Source organism: Triturus cristatus, chromosome 10, assembly GCF_964204655.1.
Source record: "Triturus cristatus chromosome 10, aTriCri1.1, whole genome shotgun sequence".
Classification (NCBI taxonomy): Eukaryota; Metazoa; Chordata; class Amphibia; order Caudata; family Salamandridae; genus Triturus; species Triturus cristatus.
In genome coordinates this window covers 1,057,288,004-1,057,308,940 of record NC_140593.1, presented here as the reverse complement: position 1 = coordinate 1,057,308,940, position 20,937 = coordinate 1,057,288,004, and the positions used below count along the sequence as shown (strand labels likewise).

Here is a 20,937-nt window from a genome sequence, read left to right as displayed (position 1 = left end):
ATAGAAGGGAATTTCCAATGCTAGTCTATGAGAGGAGTAGGCCTCACAGCAGTGAGAAAGAAAATAAGCTGTTTGTCACTACTGGGACATGCCACACAATAAATGCACACGTCCTACCTTTTACCTTCAAAGCACACTGCCCATAGGGCTTCCTAGGGCTTGCCTTAGGGGTAACTTATATGAAGTAAAAGGGGAGTTTCAGGCTTGGCAAGTAACTTAAAATGTTACGTTAGTGTGGCAGTAAACTGAGTTCACAGGGCCTGCAGTGGGAGGCCTGAGACAAGTTTGAAAAACTACTTCTGTGGGTCGCACAAGCACTAATAGCCTTTAATTTACAGGTCCTGGGTATATAGAATACCACTGTACAAGAGGCTTACAGGTAAATTAAATATACCAAACAGGTGTAAACCATGTATACCATGTTTAAAGGAGAGAGCACATGCCCTTTAGCACTGATTAGCAGTGGTAAAGTGCCCAGAAACCTAAAACCAACAAAAAAGGGTCAGAAAAAAAGGAGGAAGAAGGCAAAATGTTTGGGAATCGCTCTACAAAAAGGGACAGGTCCAACAGTTCTGCATTCTGCAGCACGGGTAGAAAGAGGAATATGCCTCTGAAGACTGTTTTTGTGCCTTTAAGGAATCCCTTCATGCACAAAAACAATCCTGCCCATTACGCAGGCAGCCTTGCACTATGGTATAAACATGCCTGCATTGGGGTTAGGCATCACACAGTACACCAGTGTAAGGAGAGAGAAGAAATGCACCATACATTTGTAAATACAGAGCATTTCTGGTCTCTCCTTTTCACGCAACACAGCAAGTGCCCTTGCTGCGTTGCATGAAATAATAGTAAATATGCCCCTTAATTAAGTTGCATTTGGATGGAAAGTCTGTGAACCATTCCTGGTCTAACAATCTTTGTTTCAGGTCAAGTTGTGGGTGCAAGCCATCGAATCCTACATCCTGGAAGTTCTGCAGGACCAATCTGACTTCTACTGAACTAGACACCAGCCCATCAGAGACAAACAAAGCCTCTGTCTAAAATAGGACATGCTTGCTTCTTCCATTTTTTTTTTTTTTAAACAAAGGCATTTCAATTCAGCTAAATGTCCTGGTCTTTCACAAAAAATCATTAGCTCTGTTTGTTAAATGTGGTCCCAGCCACAGGAGATGTGTTTTTATTCTAACAGTGTCCCCACTCATGTGTCTTTTCATCCTGGGTGCTGACTGAGGCAAAACCAAGGTTAGAAGTGCATCCTGTGTGCCAACACCCCACTGGCAGTCTGCCCTGTGTGCTATCTGAGTAACTACCTTCCTGGAAGTCCAATCTATGTGCTACCTGTGCCCTCTGGCCGTCTAGCATTTAACCCTGTGGGCTCTGATCTTTAAATGGTGATGGCCTGAATCCCTCACCACTCTTAAAACCACAGATCTCTACTTCCTTCTGTTACAGATGTTATCCCAATACCATTTTCCACTAAAGCAGTTTCACATATTGCACACAATTGCCAATGCTCGATTTACTTATGAGCAGTGCAAGGAGCCTGCACAGTGGAGGAGGGCTTCAGGTTTTTTTGTTTGTAATCAGTTCATGAGCAATATTTCACATGCTAAGCTTCCAGAGTGACTAAGATGAGATTCAATTTGGAGTCTTGGATGCACAAGAAAACTCACAAACGCACTGGCAGGCTCACTCGCTATTAGATACATCTTCTGAACAGGAATGATCAACTGTGTGGAAATTATGGCAATACCAGTAACACTTTATATAAGTTTTCTTGGACAGTGTTTCTTTAGAATGACGTGGCTGCTAGCAGCATCCTTCATGCCATATTCGGCCACCTACGGTAGGCTATGTCAGGGTATTAATAGAACAAAGGCAGCTGCATGAAAACTTCCACATATAGTTAACACTGGGGAAATGACCACATGGGCATCAACAGGAAGCCTTTGAGATGCCTCCAGAATGTTAAATTACAGCTTTGTTATCCTAATAATTGGGAAAGATTTTGTCTGAATGAGTTTTACAGAAACATGCACAATCAATCAATCAATCAATCAGTAGATTTGTGGAGCAATTTTTGTCACCTGTAAGGGAATCCAGGCACTGGCAAGGTCCAGATGATTAGCCGAATTGCTAGGTTTTCAGGGAAATTCAGAACTCTAGATGAGATGGAGAGGTCCATAGATGAAAGGGTGGCTCGTTCCATGTTCTTGCTACTACGTAGGAGAAGGAGCAACCTCCACATCAGCTACGTCAGATGCAGGGTCTCAAGGATAGTGAAAGGGACGCAGAGCGAAGGTGTCTGGAAGGCTGATGAAAGTGGGCGGGTCCGCAGTTGTGTATGGCTTTCAATGTATGGGTCAAGAGCTTGAACTGGCATTTTTTCTGTATAGGGAGCCAGTGAAGTTTCCTGATGTAGGGGGTGATGTGGGATTGTCTAGGGAAGTCCAGGACGAGTCTGGCTGAGTCTGTTCTGTATGGTCTGTAGTCGTCGGAAAGGTGAGCTGCAATCCCTGCGTAGAAAGCACTACCTTAGTCCAGTCAGCTGGAGATGAGGGCCTGAGTGTGATGCATCTTGATCTTTGTGGTAGCCTTTTGAATATTTTATGAAGCATGAAGAATCAGGAGGAGGAGACGGAGTTGAACTAAGTCGGGGGTAATGTTGTTAGCTTGTTGTCCAGAATGATGACTAGGTTTCTAGCTTGGTCAGTGAGATAGGAGTAGGTCTGAGTTCTGACAGCCTCCAGGATGGATCAATGTTGAGCTTTTGTTTCCAAAAATCAGTACCTCTGTCTTGTCCATGTTGAGCTTCAGGCAGTTGTCCTTCATCCGATTGGTGACGTCTGTCATACAGTTGTGGAAGTTGGTGTTGGTGGCGTCTTCAGAGAAGGAGAGGATGAGTTGTGTGTCATCGGCGGAGGATGTGATGTTGAGTCTGTGGGTTTTGGCCAGGCTGGTCAGAGGTGTCATATAAGTGCTGAAGAGGGTGGGGCTGAGCGAGTATCAATGGGTACTCAACAGATGATTTCCTTGAGTTTGGAGGTGAAGGCAGACTTTTTGTGTTATTCACAGGAAAGAGGCAATCCATCTGAGAGAGGCTCCTTGTATGCCTATTTTGTGCAGCCTTGTGATGAGTGTGGGGTGGGGGACCGCATCGAAGGCTGCTGAGTGGTCTGGGAGGATCAGAGCCACAGTTGGATGGTTGAGTAGGGCTCGGATGTTATCTGTAGCTGTGAAGAGGGCTATCTCAGTGCTGTGGTTGCTGGGCAATCCGGATTAGGAGGGACTGAGTAAGAGTTCCATTCCAGATGTGAGGAGAGTTGGTGGTTGATGACTTTTTCTAATGCTTTGGCTGGGAAAGGGAGCAGGGAGATCAGTAACTAGTTGAGTTCGCTGGGCTCTGCCTGTGTTATCTTTAGTGGGGCTTACACTTCTGCGTGTTTCCAGTCCTCAGGGAAAGTGGGAGTGGCAATTGAGGTGTTGAACAAGGTGGTGAGTACGTGGATGACTCTGGCTTCGCCTAGGTTGAAGATGTGGTGAGTGCATAGGTAGGTCGGGCCCCTGAGTAAACTGAGTTCTTGATGAAGGTGGTGTCCTTTGGGTCGAGCTGGCTCCATTCCGTTAGTCGGATGTCTGTGGTGGTAGTGGGGTTGTTGTGTTGCTTAAAGAAGTCGGTGGCCTTGGGCTGGGGTTTGAAGATTCTGTAGATATTGACAATCTTATTGTGGAAGAAGTTTGCAAGGTTGTCGCAGAGTTCCTGAGTGGGGCTAATGTTGTTTGTTGCAGCTGAGGGGTTGGAGAATTCTTTGAAGGTGTTGAAGAGTTCTTTGCTGTTATTGGTGCTAGATTCAGTGCCTGAGGCTGAGGTCTTTTTCTTAGAATCTCTTAACGGTCTGTGGTTGAGGTTGAGGACTGTCTTGAAGGCAGTGTTGTTGGTCATGTCCTTGATGGTGCACCATCTCCTTTCCAGTTGTTTACAGTGTCATTTAGTGGTTCTGAGGTCTTCGGTGTACGAGCTAGCCTTCTTGGTGGACCTTCTGTGGGTGTTGTTTCTGATGGCAGTGACACTGTTGGCACAGTTGGTGATCCAGTTGTTGAAGTTTCTGACTTTCTATTCTAGGTTGTTGGAGGAGATGGGGTAGGTGGTGTTAAGGACATTGGTCCATGTGTCCCTTAAGACTTTGCGCTAGCTGTGATAGGGGTCACTGGGGAGACTGGGAGCAGAGGTCCTTGAGCTGGTGTTGAAGTGGACAATGGTGTGGTCGGTCCAGTTGTGCTCCGTGGTGTGGACACAATTTTGGCCAGTGGGTAACATGTCCAGATGTCTGTACTGAGGGGCGAGTGATCGCTGCGTGTACTGTGTTCTGATAGGCTGTGTGTTCCTAACTTAGTGTGAGAATGCGTTCACCCCTCAAACCATGTGTTATTTATTGGGGTCTAACTCCATGGCCCATTGTGGTGTCGCTGCGCCTATCTGTGGGATTGATCTGAGTTTCCTATTCGCAGGTTTATCTGCCAGTTAAGTGTCCATCCCCCTCCTGTGAAATGTCAATCATTAAGCTCAGGTCAAGGTCTCAGAGCCTGCCTTACCACGTATTTCCAAGTCTGGGTTGATGGGGAGTTCACCACGGGCAAATTAGATAATAGTAATGAAATCTCGTTCGTGTACACAAATGTATCATTGTGCACATCAACAGCAAGTTTTTCAATATTAACAGGTGCAATTCCATTTGCCAGCCTGCCACCAGCCACTCAGCTTCACAGCTTGCTCCGGGCTAAATGCCTGTACCTGGTGGGCACAGGGTCCACAAAGGTTTAAGAAGGGACCAGTTAATGCTGTCAAATTATGCAAATACTTCTTCTAATCATCACAGTGCATGCATATACATTATTCTTACTATATGGAACATTAAGTTATAGAGAAAGAGTGTTGATTTCTATAAGTCACAAACATATGCAGAGGCTTAATTTCTCTACCATGACACTTCAGTCTCTCAGTTAATATTGTCAGAAGACAGGTCCAAATGTAAAAAGCCACATTTTCAGTAGAGAATCATGTTTGGGATTTATAAAATATTCTTTTTTACCTCTTTTAGTTTTCCACTGGTGAAAGTTGGGGATAGCACTGTACGAATCCTCTTCCATTGATCATCTTTAGCAGCAGTCACTCCTTCTGACAGGGGGCCGTTCAAGCCATTGTTCTAAATAATTATATAATATAATAAATCATTATGATAAAAAATAACCACAGCAAAAAGTGTCATTAGCCACATTACCTCTACAGGCATGAAAGTAACTATTGTCTCAAGCCACAGGGGTTATCAAGTGGTAAAAAGTGGTATTCTCACAGAATATTGCACCAAAATGTCGCACTACAATACTTTTGTAGACAAATATTGACTGTTGCAGTGTCTAGAAGGTACATACATGTATTAGTGGTAGATTCACCCAATTAAACTCCACATATATGTAATCAGGAACACTCCTGTCCTTCTCTGTGCTTTGCTTGCGATTGGGCCCTCCGACCTTACTCTTTGACACACAACGTACTACGTTACACAGCTACACAGCAAGATGCCATTCTGAGCTCTACTGTTGAGTTATGTGTATTTGTAAAGTGACTTATCACCTGGGAGGGTATCCTGGTCCAAGGGGTCCATGGGTGCAGGGTGTGCAGCACATTGCCTCTTCAGTGGTTTCATAGTGGCTGACCTGTGACCCACACAGAAGTTAGTGGGCGCATGTTGCCTTGGGTGAAATTATTGTGTGGTGTATGGGTTGCAACACAAGCCTTACGCCACAAAAAAGAAATCGCCAGATGATTGGAGAAGGTGGAAGCACAGCAGAAGAAATATGAGGTGAATGAAATTTGCTTAGCTTCAGAGGGCCCGACTGGTTGTTTTATAGGCAGTTTCACTACCGCTTGATTGTTTGCACTGGATTCAAGAGGTCTAACATCATAATCACTGATTATACCATGCTAATGTCCAATTATGAAATACCTTATTTTGGCCCAAGGATATTCAGTTGCCAGAAGCACACAGGTTACAACTCAGCATTTTCAAATAGATAGCAGCTATGAAATACGTAATTTTAAAGCACAGTAATGGTGCGATATTGAGAAAATGAAATAAGCCTCCTACCCTGAGATCAACTCCACTTCCATTAAAATCAAAGGGGACATCATAGATCTACCCAACCATTGTAGAGGAGGGGCCATCATAGAAAACATAGCCACTATCCAATAGAACAGTATTTTAACAGATTAAAAAGAAAAACTTTCAACTGTGACAACTTCTATAATACTAACCACTCTAATTCGTGACATGCCTCAATTAGTGACACAACCTAGCATCATTGAGACAATTTTACCAATTCAGTATAGTAATCAGGACTTGGACAAAATATCCATAATAGAGCTGTAATCAACTGCAGATCCTTCACCACACCCCACTAGAGGGGATGACATATTTTAAACTTTATAGTATTAGAACAGTGGCCCTTAAACACAACAGTTAAGTAAATAGGATAATTATAGACTTGAATCAGTAATATAATGCGAGTGTCCAGCCGGACAAGCAATTTAATAAATCAAAAATGTCAAAGAACAAAAATACAAATGTAGCAATTAAGTTAGACCCAGCTATTGAGCATTGGATCTCACATCATTCTGTGCATCGCCACATGCTAATTTATTGAATATACTATCACTTATTGCTGAAAAACGCCCAAATATCTTCACCACCTTATCCACAGAACCATCATTACTGCGGCTCCGGCCCCTCCTGAGTCCGCGGACGGCTATCCTTTTCCCGCAAGCACTATCCAGGCTATTTTCATTGATTCAGGCTTGCACCTTAACTGTCCTGATGATGATCCTATTATTGTTTTTAAAGGATCGAAACGTCATCGACTAATGTAAACAGTTTGCATGTTAATCGCACATGATAAAAAAAAGTGCAGTTACTGTTTCTCTAAGCTTGTTAGAAATTGTGCTCAATATTCCACAAGCTACCCCGTCTTGCCTGATATGTTTTGTTCTAAATGTATTTGTCATGTGTTCATGTAGGAAGCAGGATTGTGTTCCACTTGATTGCTACGTTTGTATTCTTGTTCTTTTACATTTTTGATTTATTAAATTGATTGTCCAGCTGGACACTTGCATTATAGTACTGATTCAAGTCTATAATTATCCTATTTACTTAACTGTTGCATTTAAGGACCACTGTTCTAATACTAAACTGTTACCCAAGGTCCTTATCTACCTTCTGGGTTCCCTTGTTTTTGTAAAAGTGTGACATATTTTAAACAGCACAGAAAGTGTTGCTCTGAGTAATTCAGATGCTAGATTATTATAGGAGTTGGACTATTCACAGCATGGTGAAAAAGGTCTTGTGTGCTCTCCTCCAAAACACTTAAATCATTGTGTGGCAACATGATAACATCTGTTAATTTCACTCTTTGTGCAGGAATGCACGCACTAACAAGGCAGTCATACAAACTACAGCTTCAGGTGGTCCAATTACAATCTTTGGCCACCTGCACTGGTAGTTTAGACAACAAATCAGTAACAGGCCACAGAGAATATTTTGGACAGTGTGAGTAATATATTGTCAACTCCAGAGTCTCTGCATTCAGCATCAGGCTCTAAACCGCTGCAAGTAGGGAAGAGAAAAGGTTAAAAAAATAAAGATAAGCTCATTAGAACTTTAATAACCAAGACCTGTAATATTTCTGTAACTTGAACAGAGTACATAATAAGCCAACTATTTCCAATATTCAATTGCAGACCAGATTAATGTTGAACAAGACCTTCTCTTCATGAATATATAAACTCGAATCAAGATATTTTGGCTGGTCATACCAAATAGACACACTTATTGAGCCATTTATATTCTAACATGCAGACAAAGCATGTCAGGGTCAATGGACATCAACAAACTTTTAACCTTTGAACCAAAGATCTAAAAGAGGGACCATAGCTACTACAACCACCAACAAGCATGTCATTAGAATAATTTCATTTTCAGGCAATATCTCTAGATCACTGCTGTTCAGGTGGTAGAAATATGTAGATCCTTATAAACAATGTTTATTTAAATCTGCAGAAGGCTGTCTGAAAAGAAAATGAAGCCTTCTGTGTATCAATTGAGGAAGTAATCTGTTACCATGCAAAACTTGAGATCATTGTAACAGGCAACGTTAAAACTAGGAATCTTAATAAACTGATAGGTGCTTCTTTGTTCAGGCCCTCAAATTACTCATTTTGTCTTGAACAAAGGGTTGCTAATCTCTTATCATATAATCTTTACTCTTTGCAGTGTGTTTTTAAATCTTATAAATCTAATTCTAATATGCTTTTTGTTTTTACGGAGTATCAACTCTGGATTACATCTTTGCTTCCCAGCTATTTCGCTCCTCCTGCACACTGTTTTCTATTTTACAGCATAAAGAAAGTGATCATGAGATCAACTACTTCATCCTTATTTTTACCCTTGCAACCAATAAGAAACTAGAGGGCTCCTGCATCTGCCTTTTCTTGCTGCTTTCTTTGGAAGGCAGTAGCCACATGCTAATGGTTATAGATGTCCACCAACAATTCTGCACTGATTGCTACATTATTAAAATGAGTTTGAGCTTAATGTGTGGGATTTTCTTACTTCACCAAGGCAGATGTAGGGATTTCTGCCACCAAATGTGGGGACTGATAAATGTACCCCCAAAGTGGGTGCACAGGGTAAGTGCTCACATACCTAGTAACACTAGCTTCCTGTATGTTCAGGACGCTATGCTCACCTTTCTGCAAAAGTAGGCCACCTTTTGCTTCGCAGTGTTTCACCAAGGCAACTCTGCCACACATTGTTGCTCTAGATCAGACAGGTGAACCATCACTCTCTTTTGGCAGAGCCAGGACAGTCCCTGTATGTGGGATGTCCACATATGATGGGCACATTATTAGGGACTGCTGAATGACACAGAATGTTGGAATTTAGTAGTACTCAGTCGGATTATAAATTATTTTAAGTAAAACATAAACTCACACCTGCAGTCCTGAAAATAGAACGATCCCATCAGATATGCACCACCTGTACTTTTATTTTTAATGAGGAGAGTATCACCACTTCTATTTTTGCAAATAGGTATTGTATGAAGGAATCCCTTGGGCCTCATTGAATGAAGGGGGACGCAGTCGAAAGGTGGCGGAAGGCTGGGCACGAATCCTACCTGAGAGAGACACAGCTCTTGGTGACTCCAAGACCATTGTGCCCGCGGCGTTTCCCTCCCGCCGTCACTCGTAGAGGTGGCCGCTGTGAGGGGGGAGCGCAAGCAAAAACTACACTTCCCAGGATTCCCTGGGGCCGGAAATCGACGCCAGCGCGCCCGGAGGCGCTATTTAGCGGATCTTGACCCCCGCGTCGCGGGCAGCGCGCGGGCGGCGCCGGGAGAAGCCCGGGACAAGGGCGGGACAGTCTGTGACAGTCCGGGACTGGTCCGAGCTGGGCTGAGCTGTACCCTCGAGCACCGTATGTGCGCAAGGACTTAGAGGCAACCGCCCATGGTAAAGTGTGGAAGTGGCATAGACTTGTTTTAGTGCCTTTTTGTGTTTGCATTTTGGTTTTTATAATTGTGGACTAATACCGCATCCGCCTGCATTCACAATGCCTATAGGTCCAAGGGATATACTGACACTAGGGTTAGGCCCTCTCGATAACTATCTGGTTAAAAAGGTAAATAAAATAAATAACGAGAGAAGACTCTCTCTGGGTATGGTTAGCCCTCCAAGTAATAGCCTAATCTCCATGACAACAGTTGAGTCCCCGATGGCGCACGGGTCTTGTGAGCTGACCCCCACAGCTGCCTCTGCGGTAATTGCCCAAATCCACCTGGATCCTATACCTCCAGATATTTCAATTGTGAGTGAGACTATTGATGACGTCACCCTCGCCACCAGACCAGTTAGGAAATGTAGGAAACTGAAATCTAAAAAGGGGGGGGATAAGCCCAATAAAAGGGTCAACACTAATAAAATGGTACAAGACAATACTGATGTGCTCTTAAACCCTCGTGCCGATAGTAAGGGTTTAAATAGCCCTTTACTCCCTGACCAATTTGCCCAACTGCTTAGCTCCCTAGAGGTTATGTTAGAAACTAAATTAGAACAGCTGGTGCAACCTATAGTTCGGAAACTTGATTTTGTGGCCGATGAGGTCAATAGGCTGGGTGGTCTGTTAACTAAACATCTAAATTTGGTAGATAACAACTATAAAAAGGTGATGGATGTAATAGGGCAAGACCCTACAGTCGGAGCAGAACGCCAACAGCTGATACCCCAGCTCCCCATTACCTTACCCCCTGCAATATCTTCCCTACCAGTGTCCATCCCCGCTCATAGAATTGATATCCCAGTTTCTAGGGGGTTGGCCGCAGCCCCCGCAAGACAGGAAGAAATGAAAAGTAGATTTTTAAATTTACCCCCGGCTTGTTCCCCTTATGTGGTGATCCTAACCAATGTCCCGCCCCAGGACAGCCAACCAAACCCAACGCACAAGGAAACACATGACTCTCTTAAAGACAAAACTGTCTCCTGGCTGTTCAGGAAATGTGGACTCCCGCTAAATTTATCTAACGACATTTTAACTACAAGAAGAGTGAGCTGGATTGGGTCGTCAAAAAAATCTTGTATAGGGGATTGTGTAATAGTGAATTTTAGATACCCTCATCACGTGGCCACTGTTTTGCTGAGGGCTGCTTCTCTGCCACAAGACGGAAACAGTATCCAGGTGCGTCCCCTTGGGTTTTTCTATGATGACCTACCCAGACACCCTTTGTCTAGATTAAAAATGGGTAACCACTTATCACAGACAGCTTCGATTCCGTTTACCTCCCAGGGACCAAGCGGAGAACATTACTTCAAGCATGGGTCTATCATCCCCACGCGAAACCGTTTTGAGGTTTTTTCTACACTGGACATGTGTGACTGACAAGAGGCTGATGAGGGCAGAAGGGCAGAGTCTCATCTTTGTTTGGCTCTTCAGGATTTAGACCAAGTTCCCTCGATTACTGTAGGCAATACACTCAATGAAACGACACATGGAAATCCTAAGGGGTTAACAATCAAGTTCTTATCCTGGAATGTGGCAGGTTTACGTTCAAAGAGAGATAACCCCTCTTGGTTAAGTCTCTTGAAAGATTACGACATCTTGGCATTCCAAGAGACTTGGGAAATTGATTGTGATTTCTGGTTGGACGGGTACACATCCTTTTTTGTCCCCGCTTTAAATTCTGCGTCTGGGAGGGCTATAGGGGGTTTAGTGACTATGGTTTCGGTGAAACTTAAAGGGTCAGTTAGTAGGATAGTCTGTCTTTCTAATAATTTTCTTATCCTGGAATTTAAATTCCCCGATAAAACAAAATTATTATTAGTGAACTGTTACAATGCCCAGCAAGGGGTCTCGCCTAATGTTCATTTGGTCTGGCTGTTGAACTTTTTAAACACTTATAACTTAAAGCAAACCACTTTCTGTCATTTTATTTTGTTAGGTGATTTTAACGTGCACCTTTGTAGTCATAACTGTCTGATAACCGACAATGATGGGCCTGATTTTATATCCCCGCAACACTTTGAGCACTCAAGTAAGGGGGAAGCACTGGAAAAACTTTTATCTGAAATCGGCTTGTATGAACCAGGTTTCCCCGATCAAATGTTACGGGTTCCCACTTTTAAAGGTAGGGACAGCGATACAATTATTGACTACATATTTCTTTCTTCCGGCCTTTTAAATTTTGTTGTGTCCTACACTGCTATACAGTCAACTTTCAGTGACCACAATCCGGTGACACTTGAACTGATTGATGGCCTCCAGTTTTTAAACTCTTGCTCCCCTCACCTGGTGGTGGCCGAACTGAAGGCAAAGGATCAGGGGAGGAGGTTAAATTGGAGCAAGGTAATTCCAGATGAGTTTTTCAAAATCATTTCCTTAGAGGTGGCGCCGGATTTGGAAATTTGTGGAGATTTTTACTCTAAGGGGAAACAAGTAATATCCTCGTATGAAGCTATCTGTCATTTTGTGGCAAAAGAGCTAACTTGTAAAACTAGTCCGGCCACTGACAGTTCAGTTATGGGCTGGTTCAATCATAAATGCACTAAAGCCCACAAAGATCTCAAAAAAGCTCTCCAGGCATGCCCAAGGAACAAAAGCCTAGTGTCACAGCTTAGAAGAGAATACAAAAAAATCATTCATGATAGGAAAGTAGAAATCAAACACAATGCCTGGGTTTGAACTGATGGATAAAGCTACTTTAAAAGATAGTGCAAAATTCTGGTCTATAATTAATACACCCCTTTTTTCTAATATTAAAAACGGTGTTCTGGAAACCAATATCGCAGAGGAGGATTGGTTAAGACACTTTGAAAACATATATGGCAGTCATCTTGAATTTGATACCTTTGTGGGACCAGTCCCTGACTCTTCCTTAGCACCTCTTAGGTTTCACATAGGAGAGGTTACAAAAGCAATCGAAGACTCTGCAGGGAAAAAGGCCCCCGATCCAGATGGAGTCCCTACCGACATGTATAAAGCTAATCCTTTGTTTTGGGCCAATATATTGACAAATGTTTTTAACCACTCGGTCTGTGTTGGTTTCCCTAAATCATGGTCCAGGTCGGTCATAATACCGATTTTTAAGAAGGGCCAAAGGGTAGACCCCAGATGTTATAGGCCCATATCCCTCCTGGATTCCTCTATTAAAATTCTGGGGAAGGTCATCCTAGCTAGGATAACGCGGTGGCCCTCTGACAATAATATTCTGTCAGATGCCCAATACGGCTTCAGAGCAGGGCGAAGTACGGAGGATCAATGCCTGAACCTTCTTTTAATAACAGCTAAATACACCAAGGCGGCCAGGGGTTCCATCTATCTTGGTTTCATGGACTTGTCCACGGCCTTTGATTTAGTCAATAGGACTAAATTGTGGACAATGCTCCTGGAATTGGGACTTGATGGACCCCTTGTGCACTTCCTTGCTGAGCTCCATAAAGACCTGAATGCTTGTATCAGGATGACCTCCGAGGGGCATTGTACATCTAGTTTTAAATCCAGTAGAGGGGTACGACAGGGTTGTATTTTAGCCCCCATGTTGTTCACACTATATATAAACGCCCTGGAACAAAACTTGCTGGCAGCAACACCAGACATTCCGCGTATGGGAGGTACCCCGATTCCGGTCCTCCTGTACGCGGACAATGCCGTTCTTCTGGCCAGGACCCCTCTGGCCCTGCAAAGACTGCTGGATTCGTTTGGCGATTTTATGACCAGTCTGGACCTGGTAGTTAATAACGGGAAATCACATGTGATGTCGCTGGGCCCGGCTAAGAAAAGTGTTAAACCCTTTTTTTGCGGGGGAGAAGAAATATCGAGAGTGAAGGCATTCACCTATCTGGGAGTAGTTTTCGATGACAAATGCTCCTGGTCTCCTCAGCTCTTACTAAAGGTTAATTCCGCAAGAAATTCCTCTGCGGCAGTTCTTGGTTTTGCAAAAAGGCTAGGTGGTAAACCGGTTGAGGCAATATTAACAATTTACAAAGCTAAAACCATTTCTATTGTAAGGTATGGGGCGTCAATTTGGGGTTATATTAAACATGATGCCATCCAGACAGAGGAAAACAAATTTTTGCGCTCTCTTCTTGGACTCCCACACTCAACCGCTTCCTATTCAGTCCATTTGGAACTTGGGATGGGTTACATAGCAGACATAATTAACTTAGCACCTTTACTGCTATGGATTAAAACATGGTTAAATCCGAATTTATCCCTTAACCACAAGATCTTGAAGGACTGCATGAGACTAGATAATAGGAATAAAATTCAGTGGTTGTTTAACATTGAGACGTTAGCTGCATACCTAGGGAGACCAGATATTTTTTTCAATCCGGAATCCCTATGTAAGGCAGATTTGGAGTGGGTGAAATTGAACTTTATTAAACTAAGGGAGGCCGAGCGGGAGAGAGTTGAGCTGTGTAAATCCTCGGTCAGGGGGCATGTTTTGTTAACAACATCTCCAGGGTTGTCCCCATACTTGTCATCAGTTTCCAACCCTTTCCACAGATGGCTATTGACCAAACTGCGATTTAATCAAATACATATGGTCCTTTGGGATGTGGAGGGTTGGACTAGACTTGTAGACGTTGCACCTTGTAAGTGCGATGATTATTCCCCCCAAGACACTATGCACTTTTTATTTTTTTGTTCATTCTTCAAACAGGCTAGGAAAAAGTTTATCATACCACTGTTAAAAAGCATGAATTTTGTCCAGTGTAGGCCAGCTTTAATGTTTCTGACTTTTTTAGAGTGTCCATTAATCATGTTTTGTGTTGCCAGCTTTTTAGCAGCGTCTGTTAGAGAGAGGAGGGTCAGACTTAAAAATGTTCAAGATATTCACCCCGTTTTAGCATCTGGCGATAAATGATCTTGTTTTAACTGTTTAAATTGGTCTTGGCTGAATTTAAACTTTTTAATGTTAATGAAATAGCTTTTACCTGAATATTTTAATTAAGACTTTTAATATTTCTGTACTTTGCACATACTTTTATGATTTTAAATAATCGAATAAAGTGGTTTTGACTTGACTTGACTTGAATGAAGTTGTGTTGGATCATTGGAGTATTAGAAATAATCTAAAGGCAGTATTAAATTCCTCCTGTAGGAGTGAGTGGTACATACTCATTTGTTGGCACAGATGTACAATATGGGGCTCATTTCCTGCAATGCAGCCCCATTTTAAACAGGGTGACAAAGATGGGCCAGGCACTTGAGTAAGTGATGGTTAGATCTCATATTTCCCAATCAAGCGAAATTTCCAAGCAGGAAGGCATAATTCAGAGCTCCTGGGGACCTCGATTCAGCCTACAATCTTTGCATTTCTGTGTGGTATATGAGTCTTAGGGGCACCTCACCACATTCTGCAGGGGGACCCATCATTTTACGTTACAACTCTGTGTCCCAGTGCCAATTCACTTCAAGATGCCTTTTCAGGTGTCATGTAGTATGCTAGCGACAGTGAAATGCACTGCATACCACTCTAGCAACTGTTCAAACACATTCCTAACTACTACAAAGCTTTGGCACTTTCAAAACACCTCAAAGACATTCGGTTTGCAAGTCATCCTACATCTTTCACCCACTCTCTCACAGCAGAGATATGTTAAACTAGAAGTCTAAAAAAAAGATAATGACTGCAACTAGAAGAATAAACGGTCCCGTCCTTTGAACCCATGCTTGGTATTAATTCAATAACCTGGCCGCTTGGGTTAGATGTGCACCTTTTTTTTAACATACCCGCCTGTTTGTGAAGTGGGTGTAGCACTCTTTCACAAGGACGCTTTTTACTATTATGGGGTCCATGACAGCGAGTAGCGGAGTCCTCCCATCAAATATCCTGTAGAACAAAATGAAGCATATCTGTAAACTCACTCAAATCAGCAGCATAGCAGATCAGATTTTTGTCATACATTGATACAGTCATGGGACGTGGGTTACAACCCGTCCACAGATTCTCAAAACTATCTCAACTTTACATGTGCTCTCTGCCCTTCAATGTCCCAGTAGAAACTACTGAAGAGGGTCAATAGGGAACTTTGATGTCAGAGGCAAACTTAAAGTAGTATTTGCAATTATAGTAGACAGCCCAACAATGAGCAATCAGTGATTATGCAGGCACAAATGCTACATTTAAAAGTTCTGTCAGCAATAACATGTCAGAGCAAACAATGCAGTGAGTGAAGGTTACATATGGTGTAAAATAAACTGAGACAGGCCTCCTAAATGAAACAAGAACGTGGTAGAAAAAGCGGGGAAATAAATGGATTTATGACCGATGCAACTGCCATTTTAAATATGTTCAAGTACATGTAATTATAGATATCTTACTATTTCTCTAGATCTTGTTTCCAGCATTTGTCCTATTCTTATGTGATCACAATGTTGGAATGTTAGGAACCTGTGGTACAAGGAGCAATTTGCGTAGAATCACATGATTAATCAGGTGGGGAAGCTGGAATTACCCCCTAAGTCTTCTCTATGTACAGTTAGATTTTGGGGGAGATTAAAAAACTGAACATCTAGTTCATACTAGGTACATGCTAACGACTTGCTCTGAAGTGAATTTGAGGTGAAACTACAATATCCATAAAATGGTGTTTGATCTCTTCTCGCAAGTGTCTCCCTCAAACTTCCCCAGCCATGGAGTTCATGAATTTCAAATTTGAACTCACCAGATCCTTATTTTGCTTTGAGCAGGCTACTAAGAGAAGGCCAGCGAGCCTATTTGCTCTTTAATGCACTTCTTAGTTTTCATTCTGACAGAATTCTGCATTCAACTGGTGATTACTTTTCCTCCTCAGGCCCTGTTCAGCATCTGAGACCATCTCTGATGATCCTCTACTGTTCCAATTACCTTCAGATGCGTAGTAGGCATTAGGTTTACTTCCTCTTTTTTAGGGAGCTTTTCTAGTACTGACAGTATTCAACAGATGCAAAGCAAGCACTCAATGCAAATCTATTACGTTTCATTTTATACTTCCACAGTTGTCAGAGAGGTAATAAGGTTAACATTTTGTTGCCTTGTTTCACACTGGGCAGCTACACTGAACAGAAGAGTAGGCCTTTGTCTATTTCTATCAATTTATAACTATCATATCCCAAGAAAGATGTCATTAATTCACATTCACTGGCATGTACCTGATAGAAGGAGAATTTGACTCTTTCAAAGTGTCGGTCTGATGTAGTCCCCTCCCTGAAGATCCATTTCATTGCGAAGTATCATCGAACGCTGGATTCAAGCAATCTTTCTTTTAGTTGATTTATTTTTTAATTAAACAATGTTGCATGTCTCCTTTTCTTACTTTGGAAGTGGGACAAGTTTCCCAATTATTCAAAGTGTATTGAAATTCTTTCATACAAAAACAGGACTCTGCTTGGTCCTTATGTTTTGAGGTCCTGCTTTAACATAGGTCAATGCTGTTCAGAGGCTTCAGGTGGTACCTTGTTGCTCGTCCATGGCCTATTGTGCTTACTATAACGTCATATTATGCCCTATTCCATCAAAGTGGATAACATTATATTTTGAGTTTATAATAATGACCTCAGAGTTTAAATATGCTTTTATCTATGCTCCCAGACACCAGATGGGCGGCCTTTTAGACCTTCGGCTGCATGAAAGCTTAGTCAGCAGGCTTATGTTTGAATACTGGGGTCAGTGACCACTTTTCTTGGAGTTCAATGATCAAAGTGTTGTTGACAGAATTTTGGCAATCTGGATCTACATTCCACTTGATACATTGGTGATGTTCCAAGATCTGCCTGTTAGGATGCGTTGTGCATTTGCAAAATGACTCATGCAGCCAGTGTGTTGCAATGATTATGTAATTCTGCTTCTCCTTCCTCTTATGGGATTGCAATGTACACTCAGCTCGCAGAGGCATGGGATCACCCTGCCTCGCACATCAACCATTTAAATGGGAACATAAAATACCACTTTTATAATGATTCAATCCGCATGAGATCAGATGCCCTTCATTTGGGCATTTTTTGTATCGATGTGTGGTTGGGAGTGAGATTCAGTCCTTAACTGGAGGTCTGTGTGCAATCTGGTGTTCCAATTATCAGCTGAACTGCTAGACTCACTCCGGCTGTACTTATCATATTGGATTCCCCAAGGCAGTGGCAATGTCGTAAATTGCTAATATATTCCAAGAATTTAGCGATCAAGTGAACTGCTGGGTTTCTATGCTACTCTTCCTCTACAGCGCTTAGAGACCTTTTCGGTATTAAGCGCTCAACAAATCCAATTTAACATAACATAACATAACATTAATGATCACATTTGGATACTTACAGAGTACATGTTGTATTTTTAGTCTTGGGACTGCAATTAAATGTACCAGGGTCTATTCTCTATTACAATCCTTTGGTTTATGGTTCATCTCCAATACTTACTACCCTAAATCCCTTATTTGCTGAATGTGAACCTAACAAAAGTTGAACCATAATTTTCAGTATGCTACATAGGGTTATCTGAAAAAGGGTCAGTAACTTTTTCTGCAATTTGCTTGGTACGAATTAAGTGGGAGAAAACCAACCTTTAACGATCATCTCATTCCAACTTAAGTTCCCCTCACCTATTGGACTCAAGTGCATAAGATACATGTCCCGAATTATAAATCCATCAAATGAGGTGTCAGAAGCTGAATGCTCTGTGTTGATGAAAATGTTGACCTTCTTCCTCACAGATGGTCCTTCAGCAAGTAGAGACATTTGCTTTGGGCTAGTAAAGGCCATCAATGATAATAAAAGTTTTGTCAGCATCCTGGGCAGAGAGAACGATTAACGATGTAAGGACATTCAACAGTAATGTGGTAAAATCTTAACACAAGAATAAAGGAAGGCTTTTGACATACAAACTGGCCACAGAACTGAAAAGCAATAGTGCACCATAGAGTGATGGGTGCATAGATTTTGAAGTAAGAAAAGATCATCTTTAGGGGTGTGGTCAAACCGCCCGCAAGAAAGATGGCCACCAGAGTTTAGAGATCTCGGAGCCACTAATTGAATTCCCAAAGTCCTCTCCTTCTCATTGAATGCGGTAAATTGTGAAGAGGACTGGTGCATTTTTAGATCTTTTAGCAGCCTATAAGACACATTTTATTGGTGTACCGCAGCTCCTCACAATGGACTGCAGCGGTTGACATTTTAGGCATGGTAGTGCACCCTGGGAGTGCTGGAGCACAGGCAGTATCATTTTTGCTTTAAGGAGGCATTCCCAATGAGAAATTACTGAGAGCAATACACTTCACTCTCAGTCACCTGGAAATCCTCACAATGTTACCATAATATTTACTTGTGAGCAATATAGAAACAGGGCCGGACTGGCTGTAGCGGGCACTTGGGGTTTCACTGGTGGGCCGTCAGGGTGGGGCCGGTTTTGGGCCCGGCAATATCGGCCCCCTGTAACAAAATCGGCCAATACCCCTCAGGGGCCGCTCGAGCCCTTTGCCAGGGCAGATTTCAGTTCACAGTCCGGCCCTATATGGAAACACCCCTCTCTCCGACTTATTTGGAATTCTACTGCAGTCAATCAGCCTGGGGTATTTTTGCTTTTAATGTGCCAATCAATACTTGCAATAATACCTAACAGAGAACTTACTATTTTCATTATTACATACAAGGAGTATACCGCTTTCAAGTAGTACTCTTGTTATAGTTTCCACTAAGTCGGATACCACATCTCAGGTACTGGCATATACTGCATCACCCATTACACAGACTTTTCACTGCATAACAAACATAGTTGACTTGCTCACTGTATTGAAATTTCAACCAATAATGCGCAGTTTTACTCAGCCATGGAGCAGTAAATCATAAATCTATCACCTCACTTACAATTTCGCTCTCTTCTCTCAAAGAACCAAGGGTAATATGAACAAATGACAAAATAGGATCCAGTATCTCTGACAAAATCTCCTCTTCCACTAACCTTGGAAGATTTAATGGATGAAATTAAGAACTTCAAACCTTTTGTTGTAGAAACAAACACCACTTTTCAAAGGATTGAGAAAAAAATGTCTAATCTCAACTCTAGATTCTCTGAGATTGAACTGTGAATAAACAATATTCAAGATACACTGAACAAAACTGAGTCAATGTCTCTACTTAAGCAATAAACAGAAGCTCTTGAAAACCACAACCGACGTAACAACCTGAGAATTTATGGGTTTTTTAGAGGGTGCAGAGGGCAGAACTCAAAATTAATATTCCCAAGACAGTAGATCTCAAAAAGTGTCTCAATCTTAATTTACAACGGGCTCAGAGCGTGGGTCCCAGTCTTTCAGCAGCAAACTCTTCAGCCCAACCTTAGTATTATTATTATTATTATTATTATGCACTTATAGAGTGCATAGCTACCCATAGGCTTCCCCACGCTGATAGTGCAGCACAGAACAATCAGATAACTTCACTTAAGTTCTTTAATAATGAGAAATGTTCTGAAATAGCCAGGCATTATCCGGAAGGGCAGTGCTGATTTAGAGACCGTAAAGGAAGAGAGAGGGTGTTCAACCTTGCGATATTATAGTCCTCTTTCTGCAATATTCTGACCTCATGAGAGTCTTGTAAACAAAAGAAACAAATATTATGGTCGAGCTAGAAAGTCTTCTTTACACAGGATGCGGCTAAAGCCACAGCTGCTCATTGAAAGGAGTTTCTTGTGCTACGACCTGCGTTGAGATCCATTAATGTTTGTTATGGCATTGTTCATTCTTGTTTGCTCCCCTGACTATCTGAAACTCATGGTGTTGCTTCTAAAGGGATAGTGCTTTAGCAATGCTGCTTTAGCTACATATAAAAAGAATATTACTGATTGCCACTTGTTATCAATTATAGCCAGAGATGTGCTAAAGACTTTGATCGTGTCTGACAGTTTAGATCCTGATCCCTGTGATTGCTTCTAAAAAAAAGCAATCATTTTTTTTTTTTAAATGCAGACAGTTTTCCTTAGAGGAAAACGGGCTGCATTTAAAAAAGAAAAAATTCAAGTGTTCTTTTCATTTTTTAAGAGCAGGCAGTGGTCCGCAGAATCACTGCCTGCTCTGAAAAAACATTTTCGCTACCATTGCCAGTGTCCCTTGGGGGCTCTTTCCTTTCCTTTTTGCGAATGAATTACCACATACTTGGTGTAGGTGGGAAAAAGCAAATGTTCAAGATTACATATAAAGACCAATCTATAACTTTTGATTCTCCAGGTGAAATTAAACAGTTCATCAATTTGCACAAGTAGAGGAGATGGACATTGAGAAAACTATTTGATCTCCGTACATTTTTTCATGGTTTTCATTTCCTCATTCTCTGTTTTTACAGGAGTTTAGTGTGTTAACAGCATCCA

The 20,937-nt window shown here is 42.1% G+C and overlaps 1 protein-coding gene across 1 annotated transcript in view; it reads right to left on the bottom strand.

The window, feature by feature from the left end:
• Positions 1-20,937, bottom strand: part of LOC146796557 (cytochrome P450 3A21-like) — a 301,005-nt gene that overhangs the window by 188,837 nt on the left and 91,231 nt on the right. The window contains exons 4-5 of the mRNA XM_085629194.1: positions 15,339-15,438; positions 5,091-5,204 (exon numbers count right to left, since the gene is read on the bottom strand). Coding sequence (XP_085485320.1) covers positions 5,091-5,204; positions 15,339-15,438 — 214 coding nt within the window. The remainder of the gene's footprint in view (positions 1-5,090; positions 5,205-15,338; positions 15,439-20,937) is intronic.